The sequence below is a fragment of the Palaemon carinicauda genome, chromosome 30 (genome assembly GCF_036898095.1).
Source record: "Palaemon carinicauda isolate YSFRI2023 chromosome 30, ASM3689809v2, whole genome shotgun sequence".
NCBI lineage: Eukaryota > Metazoa > Arthropoda > Malacostraca > Decapoda > Palaemonidae > Palaemon > Palaemon carinicauda.
In genome coordinates this window covers 79,172,250-79,190,491 of record NC_090754.1, presented here as the reverse complement: position 1 = coordinate 79,190,491, position 18,242 = coordinate 79,172,250, and the positions used below count along the sequence as shown (strand labels likewise).

General features: G+C 34.2%; 2 protein-coding genes across 4 annotated transcripts in view; one reads left to right on the top strand and one right to left on the bottom strand.

The window, feature by feature from the left end:
- Positions 1-18,242, top strand: part of LOC137623317 (uncharacterized) — a 209,531-nt gene that overhangs the window by 35,223 nt on the left and 156,066 nt on the right. The window lies entirely within an intron of this gene.
- LOC137623316 (caspase-3-like) overlaps positions 9,579-18,242 on the bottom strand; it is a 68,546-nt gene continuing 59,882 nt past the window's right edge. The window contains exons 8-9 of the mRNA XM_068354115.1: positions 17,881-17,990; positions 9,579-16,113 (exon numbers count right to left, since the gene is read on the bottom strand). Of these exons, the coding sequence (XP_068210216.1) occupies positions 15,994-16,113; positions 17,881-17,990 (230 nt within the window). The 3' untranslated portion in view covers positions 9,579-15,993. The remainder of the gene's footprint in view (positions 16,114-17,880; positions 17,991-18,242) is intronic.

The window sequence follows — 18,242 nt, the reverse complement described above, 5'->3', positions numbered from 1 at the left end:
AGTAGCCACTGAAATATTAGAGTGCAGTAGTTAACCCCTTGTGCAAAGAAGAATTGTGTTGTCAGATGTATGAGGACAGAGGAGAATGTGGAAAGAATAGGTCACACTATTTGGTGTACAGTATCTGTAAGCAAAGGAAAAATGAGCCATAACCAGAGAGAGGAATTCAATGTACTACTGTCTGGTCTGTCAAATGACCCAATAACTCTAGCAGTAATTCAGTATCTCAATGGGTGGCTGGTGCTTGGCTAACCTACTACCCAATGCTCTGAAGTCAATTTGAGAGGATGGGCAGTAAGATGGAGGAAATGAAGCAGGAACGAACAGAGGTAAAGTAGAAGGCTAAAAGGAAACATGGGTATGGGTTGACGATATGCTACAAAGATCCTCAAGAAATGTGAGGAGACTTACAAGAGCTTATTCCTCTAAAATTCCATTTGCTTCCATATTCTGCTTGCATATATTGTACAGACAAGAAGTTTTCTGAAACTATTCTAATTGCCTATACACAGAAAGGAAGGTTTCTGAAACTTAAACACCAGGAGGTAGCGAACTAGGGAAGATGTAAATCACATTTTTTTTAAAAGATTAAAATCACCAACCAAACCTTTGGGTAGAAAGTGGTATATAACTAACCCCCTACTGCAGGTTTTCCTGATAACAATTTAATGCATAATCAGCTATGGCTAGAGATGAGTTCACTTTTAATACTGCTAACTCTTCTAAGGAAGTAAACTTTACAATTAAGGTTTCAGATTTGGACAACCCTCGGAAAAGCAGTCAATTAATTAACCTTATTTGGGACACAAATAGGGTCCAGTTTCTTAGTGCCACAGGTGACCTGATTGGCCATTATTCTCAGTACCCTTTGAATACCTTGCAAAACATCTAGACCTCAGAATCAGGTGAAAAAACATGTGCGATAAACAAAGTTACAGTTACTAAAGAACTACGGTACTGCCAAACCTATTGTTCTCACATTGGCTATTGTTCTTCAGAGAATAAGATACATCTTGTCTTTATGAAGTTAAGATGGGAAATGAATTTTTTCCACTTCTTTGACTTACAATCTTTCTATATTCACATTTCTATCGGGTCTAGGACTTCATCTACTTCCTTTCTCCTTACTTCCTGTGGTTCTACCTTCTTGTTATATCTTTATCTACCTTTTCGCACATTGTTCATCTTCCCTTCTTATCACAGGTACAAACATCTCAAGCTTTTAGGTCACACTCTATCTTAAAGTCTAGACATTACTTATCTACACGAATTCCTCAAACATAATTCAATATTCCTACACAGCTTTAACAACTCTGAAGTTTCCCCTTTTCAAAATCTCTTGCATTTTTATTGTCTCCATGTTTCTACTGCACAGGGTAGTATAGATTATTATTATTATTACTAGCTAACCTACAACCCTAGTTGGAAAACCAGGATGCTATAAGCCCGGAGGCTACAACAGGGAAAATAGCCCAGTGAGGAAAGGAAAAAAGGAAAATAGAATATTTTAAGATTAACAATATTAAAATAAATATCTCCTATATAAACTATAAAAACTTTAACAAAACAAGAGGAAGAGAAATAAGATAGAATGGTGTGCTCGAATGTACCCTCAAACAAGGGAACTCTAATCAAAGACAGTGGAAGACCATGGTACAGAGGCTATGGCACTACCCAAGACTAGAGAACAACCCAAGACTAGAGAACAATGGTTTGATTTTGGAGTGTCCTTCTCCTAGAAGAGCTGCTTACCATAGCTAAAGAGTCTCTTCTACCCTTACCAAGAGGGAAGTGGCCACTGAACAATTAGCGCAATAACCCCTTGAGTGAAGAAGAATTGTTTGGTAATCTGTGTTGTCATGTGTATGAGGACAGAGAATAGGCCAGACTATTCAGTGTGTGTGTGTGTGTGTGTGTAGGCAAAGGGAAAATGAACCGTAACCAGAGAGAAGGATCCAATGTAGTACCATCTGGCCAGTCAAAAGACCCTGTAACTCTCTAGCAGTAGTATCTCAATGGGTGGCTGGTGCCCTGGCCAACCTACTAATGGATGATCTCTTACAATGGTACCTTACTGTTTATCAGTATCTACATTTCATTCATCTGCAAATACCCTTTTCCTTCTGTCCATCCAACTCCTACTTCACAGTTCAGATTCAATTTATACATCACAAACATCAGCCAACTTGAGCTTCTGCCAACTTTACAATGATCTGTTGCACTCTCAAGACAGCCAGCCCAAATTCTTGCATACTTTGCAATCCTTTTCTATAGTCACTGCCAGCCAAATTGTGCTTGTGACAATAGCTGTCAGCTGACACCCAGCTTAGACATGTACCATCTTTACAGCACTCATCCACATTCATGGGCAGCCAGATCATGACTGTACCAACTTTAGTCATTACTGTGCAGTGTATGAGAAACAGTTGCCTTCTGTTTCTTTCATTCTCTTGTGTGAGAGAGAGCAATACTAGGATGAATAGGAGGCAGAAGTCATCTCAGGGTATTGATTTACCTACTTTGTCCCTGCAAATTTTAATATGAACTTGAACTTGACAATGGAAAATGTACTATGCCTGTCCTAGTTTAAGGTTTAGATTATCATCAAAGTTAAGTTCTGGGTTTATCTTAAAAGAAAAATATTCCAAAGCAACAGCCCAAGAAATCATCCTATAAGCCTCTGAAATTGAACATATCCAACCAAGGTGACCAAATCCACGATCTCCCATAGCCTAATGGATGCTTATATGATGTTGATGTACCAATTACGCTGGAAAGAACTGCTATTGGTTAGACCCAATCAAAAAGAGGAGTGACTATGCTGATATAAGCCATTTAATTATCCAATAGACTTATCGAAAGTAGAACCTTCTAAGAAGAACACCTGACCCCAAGAAACTTTCAATAGTTCTAAACATAATTTCTCTTCGATCACAAGTTGACCCTTCTAAAGAATATCTCTACAGTACAAAATAAAGAAGGTTCAATTTTTAAGGAAGTCATCTGTCCTCCATGTTAACACAGTAATTTTACAATGTAGGAGGAGGTTACAACCTTCAAGAACCCATCTAGAGTTATCTATGCCTCTGACCCCTGAGGTCTTTATGAGCCTTGGATTCAACAGATAAATTTCTTCCTAGAGTTAGTTAAACAACAAAAGGAGATCACAAGCTCATGCAAAAGAGCAGTTATATTTGATATCTTTTACCACTCATCTCTTCTAGGTCCATAATTTAATAGTTCCCAAGGCTAATTGCATAACTATGAGTTTTAATCCTACATCAAGATCTCTGGAGGTAAAGAAGGCCACAAAGGAAGTTTCGAAACCTTCAGGGTTCTAACCTAAGCTCTCAATTACCCACTGTTGGCCGCAGCAGTACCAGTTTCCAGATGTTATGAACATAGCCCTAGAATACTCAAGGTCCTTGCTCAGTTGAAGAATACTGCTAAAACAACCTTAAATCCACAAAATTTACATAATGGGCTAATCTCACTAAAGCTTCTCATGTAGAAGTTTAACAAGTGCTTCAAAGAGGGTTCTCAGAGGCCAAACCCTGCAGGAAGTGTACAGTAAACCTCTATCATGGAAAGTGGGTTTGTCTCAACTCTTGGTGTGACCAGTAAGGTATTTCATCACTCGAAACCTCTATTCCAAAGATAGCGAACTTCTTATATTCTTGAGACAAGAACAAAGCCTGACCCTCTCGATCACTATCAGCTAACAGTTTAGCTTGTCATTCTAAGCAAAGACCTCTCAAACCTTTTTTAAGCATCTCATTAAGGATTGTTATGTATCAGAAGAGATACCTCCCACCTGGAAGTTAGCCTTGGTCATGAGGAATCTCATCAGATGCCTACAATAGACTCTTCATATAGCCTCCATCCTAGCCCTTACTATTGTAGTACATTATTACAATGTTCTATTTCTCATTGGCCACCCCTAAAAGATTAAGCAAACTGTACACCCTATTAAGCATCATTACCCACAGAGGACCAGGTACCAAACGACATGATTCTCCCCTGCACAATTCCAGGCATACTTGCAGCAGCAGAGGCAACTCGCTGCTCTGTGCAGTTTGTTCCTTGAATGAAAACCTCAGCAGCACTAACACTTCTCAGCTTCTTCCCCCCATTGTTAGGAGAAAACTTCATACAGGTATCTGAATCTTATGTTTATAAGATCATCTAATGTTGAAACTGCTGGATCAAGGAAAATCTTCTGATACTATCATGTCGGATAAACTAAAACATCTTCCTGGTCAATAATTCTGCCCATATACATAGGTTTTATTAGAAACTTAGCCCAGTACCTCAGATGGCTTATGGTGTTCCCATGTGATCAAAATGTCATTAATATAAAAAAAAAAGAGAGAGAGAGAGAGAGAGAGAGAGAGAGAGAGAGAGAGAGAGAGAGAGAGAGAGAGAGAGAGAGAGAGAGAGAGAGAGAGAGAGAGAGAGAGAGAGAGAGAATTCTTTCCCCTTTCTGTTCCAGGTTTGGAACCTAGTATTGGTTTCCTTTGCTTCACAATGGGTTTGCATTAAAACAATTAAATTTATTTGTTTTATCATGACCCATTTCATTTACTTATGCATGAGTAGCTCTGAATGGCCTCTTAATGAAGATGATATATTGCACTAGGATGCTGAAATATGCCATCTTTCAAGTGTGAGAGAGTAGGCACACAAGTTGGAGATCTTGGACTAATAAGGGGTCAAAATTATTAGCATGTTAGTTGGGCCACAAGTTGCAACATTTATGAACAAAAGATTACAAAGTAACAAATAAATTTTCATAAAAGACAGATGGCAGTATGCTATTTAATTCTGATCTTGCATGAAAGAAGTAAGGATAAAAAGAAAGGGACAAGTTCTACATGGCCTAACCTTAACACAGTAGATAAAACTTAGTCGCAGCAGATGTTAATTTCATAAGTATTTTCAGATGGTAAGATTACCATACAGTAATTCTGAAGAATTCATAACACTTAGATGAGACTTCACTTAATAGATAGCAGACTCCAGTAGACAACATAAACACAGATTTTGCAAAACAGATGGAATGGTACTGCAAAGAAATGATTCTCTTAATTTTACAATATGACATTGTTTGCCTATATTCAGCAATCTTGATAACACCTCTGGTAAATCATAGAGATATGAGGTGACAGACCATTCCACGTTTCCACCTCATTACTTTTAATCCAACGTACATTGTCATCTCAAAGCTCTACCTAAGTTCTCACTTTGTCCAACTAAATTGGAAATTGGAAAATGATAACAGTGAGAAAAATAAGTTGCTGAGGGTCTAGATGACACATATGAGACTACCATTCTTCTTCCATTTCTTTAGCAAAATCTGCTAAACCTGAGTAAATTATACCAATTAGATGTTATGATATATGTACTCTACCCAGCAATTTCTTTTTATACAAAACCATTTCAGTATTTTCATAACTAATTTTCATAATACTCAAGAAACAACCAGCAACAAAATAATGATTTACCTTAAAAAGCAGCCATCCACAATTACTTTTGCAAGCTATGAGCAAAGAAATAAAACAGGCATTAGAATAAATGTCTTAACACTAGGCTGGGTTTAACTAGAAAATTATATCTAACATTCTCTTTTCAAAGTAAAAGACAGAATTTTCTATTGAAGCAAACTGCCCTTGCTAAAAATAGTTTTATGGATACAAACCAGTTTACTCTGGACTCTAAAAAATTTATGGATAAAGACCTTTTTAGCGTAATATGAACAAACACATCCAACGGATACAAACCTTTTAAGTGTAACATGAAAAAAATGTCTAAAGGATACGAACCTTTTTATTCTACTTAAGTATATCACACACATCAAAATTCATTAGTTTAAGGTTGAATTATTCTTTAAAAAATACTTCAGCCAAAAATAACAACTCCAATTTTCCATAAAAGCCACTAATGAAGAGAAAGGCTTTTGATATCTCTTCAGCAAACTATCTGCTTGAGGGTCCAAAGACAGATTAGATCCATTTTTAGAATCTAAGGTGCTCTCTGTGGGCTGACTACTTGTATCCTACTTTTAGAAGTAAAACACCAACTGAAAAATTTTCCAAGTCCTTTCACTAAACAACCAGCAATGTCAAGTGCAGAATATACAAATTATCACATTCAAAGATATGGTTGCACAGGGAAAGTAAGTGATGAAATTAACTATAGAATCACCATTCAATCAACAATTACTGATCCTCTGTAAAGAAATTTGGTCATAGAATAATGGACAAATATTACAAAGGTAAATATCTAAAGTAACAGACATTTCTTTTCATATGCAGATGCATGTAAAACTATACCGTACGCTGGATAAATATTTAAACTATAACGGAATCATATACCATATCAAGCGACTCATTTTCAAGGTTGAGGGGCCGAGAAGAGGTACAATTCAAGGGGAAAAATAGTTCTCTCAGTAGTTCACCTCTAGCTGTTTATCTAATAATTAGGGAATACTCATTAGCAAGACCTTTATTTCAGAATTCAGCTAGTCCATGCCCTTTACCATCATGCTTGCAAAATTTGATCTAAACCCTTTGTTCTCTGATATAAACAGCATCTTCACTATCTTACGCATTTCTATTCTTCACAGAAGAGTCCTTCCCATTTTGCCTTATAAAATACAATCCTAACCTGTTCACTTTACCTGGTGGAAGTAGTCTCAATTGCCTGTGCAGCTTTGCATGTCGTCAACAAATTACTTGCAATATTCTTATATTATTGAATACTGTACTTGGGTAAGCTAATGTATGAAAGGGTCTGGGAATCATATCTGTTCAGACCAGTACATGTTATCAATATTCTCGATTGTAGCTTATTATTGCGAGGTTTAAAAAAGAAAATAGTAGAAAACTTAATCTGGCATTGTTAAGTTAGGAAACAGGTCAACAGGGGCTACAGTACTCTATATCTTACAAAATTGTTTGTAAATCTTTGGATGTATTAAGAACTCTTAACATGATCTATTGACCTCTCAGTCTCAAGTTGATAAAAAAGGTCAAAAGGCTTTATGGCATTCTACACTTGCAAATATTTCAGAATCAAGTCAATGTTCCGCTTCGCTCTGCAACATACAAATTCTATGAGCTCAATCTTGGTTTTCTATTGTATGCTTTCCCATTTCTATAAATATGCAACTTTACTTGGACGATTTAATTCAATGACAAATATCTCGATGAAAATTCTGTTCTCGTGATAATGGCAGTTTTAGAATGCAGCAGTTAAAAAGCAGTTTCTTCTTGAAGGGTTTAAAGGTTTTAAAGACTGCTCATGAATGGCAGAGGCAAGGGACAGTGATATTGCTGAAGCTAGCAGGACAATGCCCTAGAGACTGACCATATATCAAATGATCAGCGCCCAAGCGCCATCTCCACCCAAGCTAGGACCAGGGAGAGCCAGGCAATGGCTGCTGATGACTCAGTAAATAGACCCATAGGCTCTCCCAAACTCCCATCCTTAGTTCACAAGGATGGTAAGGTTACAGACACTAAAGGAACTAACGAGTCTGAGTGGGACTCGGACCCCTGTCTGGCGATCACCAGGCAGAGACGTTACCAATCAGGCCACAACAACCCTAAATGAATGAATCTTTCCTCCTTTTGACTACAATGTTGAGGTAGATAACTAGATTATTTCCATGAGATGATAACCAGCTCCAATATACAGCACCGGAGGCAGAAAAGATCTCAAGCAGCACATACTGCCAATAACGGCTCCACAGAGATGATTCCCTGCTTTTGAAGGTTTACAATTTTGATAGCAAAAATGAACACTATCCTTTAAAAACAGAACCATTGCCAAGTAACAACGGACTTACTTTACTTCATACAACTGAGGCACAGCTGACCACTACTGGATATTTAAAGGCTATTTGCCAACTTTGCTCCAAGTAGATCATTTGTATGTTTTAAGTATTCAAGAGTTGTATGAGGTGTTTAGAAGTATATATATAATATTTAATGTAGCGATTTTTTTCAAAACAATATAGAAATGAAATAAATTTTTGAATTTGTACTTTTCCTAGCTATACAAACCTGAGTCCTTTAATAGGGTCTTTTTTTTTTTTTAGCACGAGCTGGAGACATTTGTTCCAGTAATTTAATATCTGGTGGAGGGTGTGGGCGAGAAGCATCGCCACCCTCACCAGTCAGAAAGCTTCACTTTTGACATTTCGATTCAGGACTGAGCAGGGTGGTTGCCTCAAGTTTGTATAGTTAGGAATATACAAATTACCTAAGCGATTCATGACTTGTTCCTACACAACACACAAACCATCATCCTTTAATAGGGCCATACTCATCACCTGCCACAATCTATCACTATCATAAATTGCAGTATACATACCAGGAAGAATGGTAATGGTGATAAAGTAACATATGATGCTGGTGCTTTATAAAAAGAAGAAAGTAATATATGATAAATTGGAGAAAAAATACCTGGCAGTAATTAACATAGCTGAGCTTAGGAATGACTTTTAATGATGTACAGTAAAGAAATTTTCCATAGTAGTAAGATACTGGAAAAAGATGAGGACCTCTTCAAGAATTCTTAAATACCTAGGATAAATATACATTCCAAAATTATCTACCCGAGTAAAAAATAATAATTTTTTTTTTGTTAAAAACACATTTAAATCAAATAAATGAAAATTATAAAAAATAGAACATTTTCTAACATTAATTCTGTATTTAAAATGCCATATTTTCATTACTTGGGAGGCTTTAAAAACACAGATACTCTAATATTATGTCAAACAAAGTTACTGAGTCCTATATTCTGACATTCACTCTTTCTCCTCTTTACTACTGGTCAATTCTTCCTTATTTTAGATTCAACCTATTGCTGTTCTTCCAACATAACTCTAAACATAGTGTAAAATTAAAATTAATTAATTTTTTAGCCGATAAAAAAACTAGCGTCTCTCCTCTCTATCATTCTGTGAATCTAATTACTTCATATTAGTCATGGAGATCATGATTTAAATAGCTAAATCTGATTCTCAAGACAAGCAATCTATTTAGAAGTAAACTTTTAAAATTTGTTTTAAATCAGCAACTAGGTATTACGACAAACATCATCAGAAACCAATTTGGCCACTAGTTAGACAAATAAATGTCAGAACAAATTTTGTATGAAACTATAGGTGAGAACTAAAAAGCTATTCCATACATACAAAGTTCACAGTTTATAAAAGAGGAGGAAGAGGAGGACATGGTGGTGTCATAACAATCCCCAAAGCGATAAAAAGGACAATTCCAAAAGTTGAATTATCACCGTTGTAAATATAAAGTGACAGAGTAAAATCTACTAATTCAAGAAAGAAGGAGATCCACTTACCTCTAGCACAAAGCAATGCAATAAACACAGTTTGACCTTTTCAAAGAAGCTAGAACAGCATTCACTAAATATGTTGCTAACGATAAAGCATTATTTCATTCTGAAAAATCTTTTAACCATTATTTTCATACTTGAAAATTCAAGTATTTAGATTAGAATAATGCCTCAAACCACCATTTTATGAAATGAAAATTCCACAAACCAAGGGAAAACTTCATGCAAAATATCTTTATTGTTAATTATCTTTACAATTTCATAACAAATGCATGTCTTTAGCCCCTTACATTCATAAAATTAGTACAAAAGCGTATGACAGTTCTTTTAAAGATTTGTCCTTTAAGGAGCTCTTAACATATAAGCAAAATCTGTTATAGATTACAATCACGGAGGCAAAAAATAAAAAGTTTGGCACATCATTCAACTCTACGGAATATCAATTTCATCTACAATGTCCAATATAATAGCAAAGTTACTCTTATGAATGTCTAGAAAATTTGCAAGGATTTTCATACTAACAATTTCTCTAGTTTCTCATGAAAGTCTGAAATAGTTTGAATACCAAGGCACTTAGTTATTATATAATCCAATTAACATCAGTCCTCCTTGATTGTAACCTATATAAAGGCTATGGCTAAAATAAGCCACAAACCTTCACTGGTGAGTTTAAGATCACAGCATATAATCTTATCTTAGTATAAAATTATCAGTCAATTAGTAATAAATATAGATACAGTATATATATGTTACTTATCAAAGCTATGAAATACGCAGACAAACAATGTCATTTTATCAAAATGAGTCTAAATACTATATGTTTAAATGCAATGATACATAGCACTATTTATACAAAGCAATAACACTAAGATGAGTAGGTATTGATAAAGTTATTCTCAATCAATAGAAGCTTCTTATTTTACTCAAATTTAGCGGTAATAGCTAATAAATTAGTGATTCTTTAGAAGAAATAAAACCTTAAATCACTACTGTACCTCCAAAGAGTCCTACTCTTCACTGCCATTATTTATACTGTATATTTAAATTTATTTTTCTATACTGTATGAAATCAAGATGCAAAACATTGAGATAGCTTATTAACATCATGCTTGATATCTAATGGTGCTTACCAAATTGTGTCCATACAAGTGTAACTGGCATAAAATAAAATACAACAAAAGTTGCCAACAATCTCTCCCTACCCGCTTCAATAACATTTAATAAATTTGTCTTGGACTTAACTATGTAGATAAATGCCCTGAAATTCTATAAAAGGAATGCACCAATTCCAGAATTAGGTCAGATCCCCCCAAAAATCTATTTTCCTAATTAGATATAGTGTATTTTTTATTACAGTAAGTCATGAACAACTTGGTTTACAAATACAAGTCTTTCTCAGATAAGAGCTTTAGGGTTCTCAAAAAGTCCACAAAGGTCAAGTCCACAAAGGTCATCCTTGTCTTTTGCAAACTCTCATATGGCAGCAATGGTAAAGAAAACTTTGATATCTTTGGGTCTTATAAGGAATCTAACTCTTAGGTAAAAGTCACAGAAAGTGACCCAATAATGATTTACAACTGGTATGTATGATTCCAGTTGGAAAAAGCAGTGGCTAAGAGAAAAAGACATCTCAAAAGATGATTCCACGATAAAGGATCCTCAAACCATTGGGATCTCTCATTTCCCAAATTTAATGGTTGGTATTACCATTTATCTCGAAGTTTGCAGAAATACCACGTTCCATATTCTCAATCAGTCAATTAAGTCTCATTTTCACAGCCTTTAATTGTCATGAAAAACTTGAATGTTATGGAGGAAACAATCACCCAATTCTCCTGCCACAAAAAACAGAAAATACCGTATTTCCCATGTCATAAGACGCTACATGTGGTAAGACGCACCCTTAAATTAGCAAGGCAGTTTCAGAAAAAAAAAATTGAGGATTTTAAAAACTACTTAGCACATATCCCTAATCAGTGACTCAAGCGTGATTATTGTCTTGCACAGTATCTTTTCTAATTTTGGGTGTACTGTATTATGAAATGTGTAAGTATATTAATTACCTATATGCTGATTGTCCCAATTTTATTACATTTTCATATAAGAAACCACTAAACCAGTCGTAGTTTCCACCATAACTACACGTTTAGTCAGAGTGTTTGGTGTTTCAAGTGTTGTTTACATGAAAGCAGCATCGCCAAAGGTTCATAAAATTTTGTTAAAGAGGTAAAATTCTAGTAATATTTCCAAAATTCCTCATATAACCTATAAATTTCCACACAAAATGTAATTGTTGATTAAAAAATCTAGACATTCTTTAAGGTGAAATAACTTGCTACTGTTTATGTGATTCTAGGTCTAGTTACTTTTCTACAAATACTGCAATCAGCAAACAGAAGTTTTTTCCAAGGTTGTATTCAACAACTGTCTATTTGTATAATTTCATAACTCAGGCAACAAAGTCATTATCAATATATTGCTTTATTACTAAATATAAAAAAGTGAGAAAATAGATATATACTGAAGTGCAATATAAAAATAAAGGATTTTATTACATATGAATGATAATTGTAGGTTTATATTCTATCCCTCGTCAGTTTGAGAGTTTGTATGTCAATAGTTGGGTGTTTGAAGGGTGTCACACTCCCTTATATGACTCTTTCTTACGTGTTAAGACGCAGGGTGATTTTGGGGGGCATTTTTCGTGAAAAAAGGTGCGTCTTATGACACGGGAAATACGGTACATATCAATTTGACCTTTAAGGACAGGGGAAGTCATATAATTCCTCTTACAGCTTGGAAAATGCTTCAATGTTTCAAGAATAAACTGTAATCCCAAGCTTTAATGAGTTTGAGGAATCTGATAGAAAAACCTGAAATTAAGCTGTCTCAGAAGTTTTCAACCATAAAGGTAAATGGCTGACAGTATACTTGAACTGTACAGCCAATAAAGTAGTGTAATCAGTGACAATATCTCCCATAGGAAAGACAATATTGTAACTAGCTGAGAAAATTGTGGAAAGGCAAAGGCTTCAGGGTCTTCAAAGAGGTAGTTAAAAGGATTTTTCTTAAGCGGTGAAAACTGAGGCAAGGTAAAGTTTATATGAAATTTGTTACTTCTTCAGACTTCAAACTCGGTAAATAAGTTTAACTATTGTACATTTGCTGATATGGCTCATCAACAAGAATTATTTTATACTTATAATTCATCCAATTATGTAAAAGGCTATGAAGCACTGGAATGTGAAATTTAAAGGTAATTCTTAAACTTTATTATAAAATCCCTATTCAAATTTTTCTATGACCGTTGAAATCTAAAGGTCAAACTCGGTATGGGTAGTTATTAAGGAAATGCAACAAAAACTTATTGATACTAATATATGTAAAATATAAATATATTCCCAAATAAGAAGCAAATAAAACAGAGAAGTATTTATTGATCATACACTTCTCTCTGCCCTCTTCTAAAAAAATAAGGCCACAGAATGAATATATCTCCCATATTACATTAAAATACATTCACCCGTCAATGAAATATCCCTTACGACAGAGGGACGGACTTGGACTAAAATGCCACACCCATACAATTTATTTGGCAAAGATAGAAAGGATGAGTACTGTGCCATGAACTTCTTTTAATGTGACAAACTAATGATCAACAATTTCAATTATTTGTTCTTTCTCCTGCTTCCTTGTTGGTCTTATTCTGTAAGGGAATCAAAGCCTCTGGAATATACAATATTTGGATGTGGCCTGCCACTTAGAAAATCCAGGATATATCCAGTATTGTCCTTCTCCTTGTATCTGTTTGAGCACTAAGAGCTCCCTTGTCTTTTGCATGGGCTATCAAGGAGTAAAGGACTTACTGGTGGAGAATTACTGGTGGAGATATTTAATGTGCCTTAAGTCCATCAGTCGAGATTTTTCCTTTTTCTATAATTTACGACTGGCTCTAAAATTTCTGTCTCCTATCTTAACTAAAGTTGGTGTCCAGGGTACAACTATTAACTCTTGAGCGAGCTATGCCCACTAGTTGGCATTTACAACTGTAACACAGTATTATGGGTAATTCATCTTACTTTTTTATCACCTGATGGATTTGTATTACGTAAATATTCTATTCATCTTATTAGATGTAAGGGCCTCTTACATAATACAAAGAATTCTTTGGTATATATGAACTATCTGTACTACAAAGGGTTACTATAATAATGCAAACAGGACTAAAGAGGCCTATTTCTGTACTAGCTGTCCCTCTGAATTATAATTCCATGAATACTATGCAATCCAAGGTGTATGACTGTAACAGTTACCCAGTTTGTTGGAAGACGACAACTACTTTAATGCTATTCCTATAGGTACTATGCTCAAAGTACACAATGTTCCTCTGTTATGGAGACCATTGTACTTCCCAGGCATCTGAAAGGCATAAGAATGGAGGCCCCATGGCATGTTAGCCTTACTAATATGGTCTAAACATCTTTCAGAATCTCACCCTTAAAATGATCATCTGGAAACTTTGGAATGAAAAATAGTTTGTTCCGAGAAACTTTGGAAGGAATAGCTACAAGAAATTCCTGTCCCACAAGAAAAACACAATGATTGTAGTCTGAGGACTAGCTCGTTCTCTCAACCCAGAAAGCTCACAAGCTCTATATAACTGTTCCCAATCTCCCTGTGTGCAAAACAGTTCAAGTACAATATACTGATACACAATAAGTGATACATCTATGCTGTCCTTTCATAACATAAAACAATCAATTCATTCATGCAATAAACTGATAACTTGCTAAATACTGCTTAATAGGCCCACATCGTCATAGGCATAGCAAGTTTTATGTATACTATGCCATTGGTGGTTAAGGGTTCTATGAGGTGGTGAGAAAGATGTGAATATAGATAATATACAGAACTTCCTACAAGCATAGTCAAAATTCAAATGTAAGATGGGAGTGCAAAAGATACAGAATCACTAAACTGGTGTAAATTTGATATTAACAATATGAATGGAACATTTTGCACAGCACCAATCAATATATAAAACAATCTTCGAATAATAAAGAAAATCAACGTAAGAAATTAAAATAAAATGACTTTTTTGAACATATTCCAAAAACTAATATGATGGTTATTAACGAATATTAAAAGTGTATATCTATATTGATTAAAATAAGAAGCTATCAGGTAATCAAAGTTTGCCTTTATACTGTAGCACAATTGTTCTAGCTTTAAAGATAAGCTGTGTTAAGCTTGACAAAGCAAATAAAAGCAATCTAATTGATATATGAGACAATAGCCCTTTGCATGCAAGACAAAGCTATTCTACAGAAGAATCTACAGTCTAAATAAATAAAAACTCATGCAACACCAATTAAAATTAAGTGCAGTCTACAAGATTCCTGTCTTGCCTATTTTTCAAAAAAAAGTCAGGAGATAACTACTCAAATTAGAAAAATATATGATTATGAAATTAAATAAAGGGAATAGATGAAAACTACTGTATATCTAAGTTGTGTGTGCATACCCAGGTTTCCCTTATTCACTTAAAATGAAAATGTGCAAATGAAAAATATGCATATGCATATGCATATGAGAAACCTAGGGCTTACTTATAAAAAAAGTTCTCAAATATGAGCTATAGTATATTTTGGCCTAAAAAAATAATCAATACACCTAAATTACTGTACTCCATTAACCTATTTCTTTAATACAAAAATTTGGCATTTTGGGACTTTAAAATTGTATTCCAGGATCTCTCAAGTGTTCTACACCAAGATAAACATACCCAACTTTATGGTAACATATTACTGTCTATGCAATAACTTCTTTGTAATCTAAACAGGGAGGTGACAAGCAAATCATCATTTGTTTAATAGAGAAAAGCAACATCAGTAGCGAAATGTAATTGAATGCCATAAAAAATCAGTTTCACGAATAATTCTTAAGCAATACTGTATTCTTCATAATTGAGATTTAATCTTCAAAATCTTTATTTAAAAGCTGATACTTATGTATTTCTATATCCCAGTACTTTTAATCCTACCTAAACCAGTAACATGTACAAAAATAATCAAATATGACAAATACTACATAATAGATTGTATAAAAAAATTTGAAAATATACAATACCATGCTCATTTCTATCATCCTATTATGGATTTCTACTATCACAAACAACCTTCAAAAGTCTGTTTACAAATATATACTAGTATAAGATATAACCATATTTTTTCCATTTCCCCTAAAGAGTGGATGACTGGAGTAGCAATTGCTATCTCATATTAATCCAAAAATTAGTAAGATCACACTAAAATACGCAAAGCAAGGATAGTACTTGAACATGCTATATAATTAATGACTAAGACTTTCAGCAAACATTAGTATGGCAACACTATGAATGACTGAAATGACTTACCACTATTCCCTAAATATGTGAGCCAATTATATGACATTTTCTGCTGACAAGCTTTTAAGGAAGGAAATCTGTGCATTCTTTATTAGTATGGAAGATCAGAAAAATACTAAATACGTACAGTATTAGTGGAGAAGCCCAACCACAAGCCCATGATGTAGTAATGTTATTGAATTATAAAATCTATTCAAAAGTGGACAAGTTTAATATGTATTATCCTACGTGCTGTTCAGTGGTCTTGGATTGAAGTAAAAGTGGCGGTCAAATCCTCTCTGAACATATTCGCACACTTGCTTATTTCCCTCATCCGAATAATTGCCTCTGACTTGTCGAGATACCTGAAAAGGTAAAATTAGATTAGAATTATGACTGGATTGCATCAGCTGTTTAGAGTGAATCCCCTTCCCTTCCATTCATCAGATTCCGATGAATAAAGTGTGGTGTGGTGTAATCTTATTTGGAAAAAATACAAAAGAGATAACAAAAGTTCTGATCCTAAGTTTGCATAATCTTGAAATTTGAAAAAACTAAAAAAAGAAGTTTTTATTATGTAAGAATGTTGTTACTTTATTTCATATTTTCAAGACTTTTCTCGCGTGATAAGTTAGACAAACAGTAAACTCTAAAATAATTCTAAGGAGTCATATTTCCAGTACTTTTAAATATTTACTTGAAATATGTAATTGTACTTTGAATGTATAATACACTACAACATGAATGTACTGTCCTGTAATAGTAACACAGTACAGTACATTAATACTTTGAGCACCAACCCCTTACTAAATATGGGAACATTTCACTTAAATCAAAGATAAGACTACTGTATATAATTTTTCTTTTGTATAGCCGAATTCCTTTCTATTGACATGTGGCATGCACCACTAGAACTGACAATCACCTATTGAATGGTATAACCAAAAGTTTCATGCAGCATTAGTAAGAGGGTTTATTTTGTGTTTAAAGAAATTGTTATTTCAATCCCATGAATTTCTGTTCCTGGAGAGGCCATATAAAACTGATATAACCAGTGTTCAGCACTCTTTAAATATGTTATAATAAGATGATACTACATATTTTTCTATTTGATGAATAAATCTACAAGATAAATTTCCTTGCCCTTAAAACCACATATCTCATGGTGGGAGGGGACTTTGCTTTAATTCTGGGAAAATGTACGGTATAGTAATCACTGTCTCGGGAAATTTCTTTCATTTGTATTTTTCAAACTTTTTCATTTTATTGCAACTTGTTAAGGTCCATGTACGTATAAGTGAATTTCCTTACATAATTTTCAAAATTGGTACCACTTGGTCAACAGTGTACAGTATGAGTGAATCCGTGGGTGCTGAATCCATAGGTAGGGAGGGCTTACTGTATGTATATATGTGTGTGTCCAGTTAGTCTTTGGGCTGCAATGGTTTCAAAGTGTTGTGGATACAACGTAGCTCCTATAAAAGATTTTATTATTTACTAATATTTTATCATCGTTTCTTTTTATCATCCTATACCTATGTCACCCATGTGTATTTTTTGTCATTGTTATGTTTCCATGTCATAAAGTATGTCTTTATGTCCTAGATTATAACTTTACTATTGAACTAACATAGGCCAGTAAGTTCGTTGCTTAGGTACTGTATTGTATTTCGGTCTATTCTGACTTTCATCAAAAATCTAGTTACAACATGCTGGCTATATAAAGCAACTAATTCCATATGCACTCTTGATCTTATCATCCTTTCAATCACAGCCATCAACCGAAAAATTATTACTCAAGCCCCATGCCCTTTTAAGCAAGTCTTAACTTATCACAAAAACTATTAGTGTTCAAAAATTCTATATCATATAGCTTTATAAATGTTCTAGATAAATAATTTCATATACTTAAAAGAAAGAAAATATGCACAAATAATAAAATTCTGGAAATTATAGGACTCAAAGTGCATATAAAGCGGGAGAGAGAAATAATCTCTGAACATAGAATAAGTCTCATGGGATTCAGAGAGTGAAAAGCAACCCAAAATTGATGAGTTACAGTATTACAACAAAGACACAAGGGATACTTAAGACCTATAAATAAAAAATTTTCATATTAATCAAAGACATACCCTTTTCATGAGAGAATCCAGTTCTTCAAGATGTGAATACCTCATGAAAACATTGCAAATAGCTTCCATCAGCCAAGACCCCCTTTCTGGGTGACGAAATGATGCAAAACCTGAAATAGAAATCAGGTCAAATCACCTCACCTCTGAAAGGCGAGTTTTTTTTTTTTTTTTTTTTATTGTACATAACTATTTTGTCATAATAAAGTATTACAGAAAACATTTAAATTGTATAAATTCCTCATGAAATAATTACTGTAAAAGATCTATATAAGGGAATAGTAAATTAAAATGAATCCTAGCAAATGTTAAAATACCTAAGCAGTCACTATCATAAAGAAAAAAACAAATGTGATTTTTGCCCT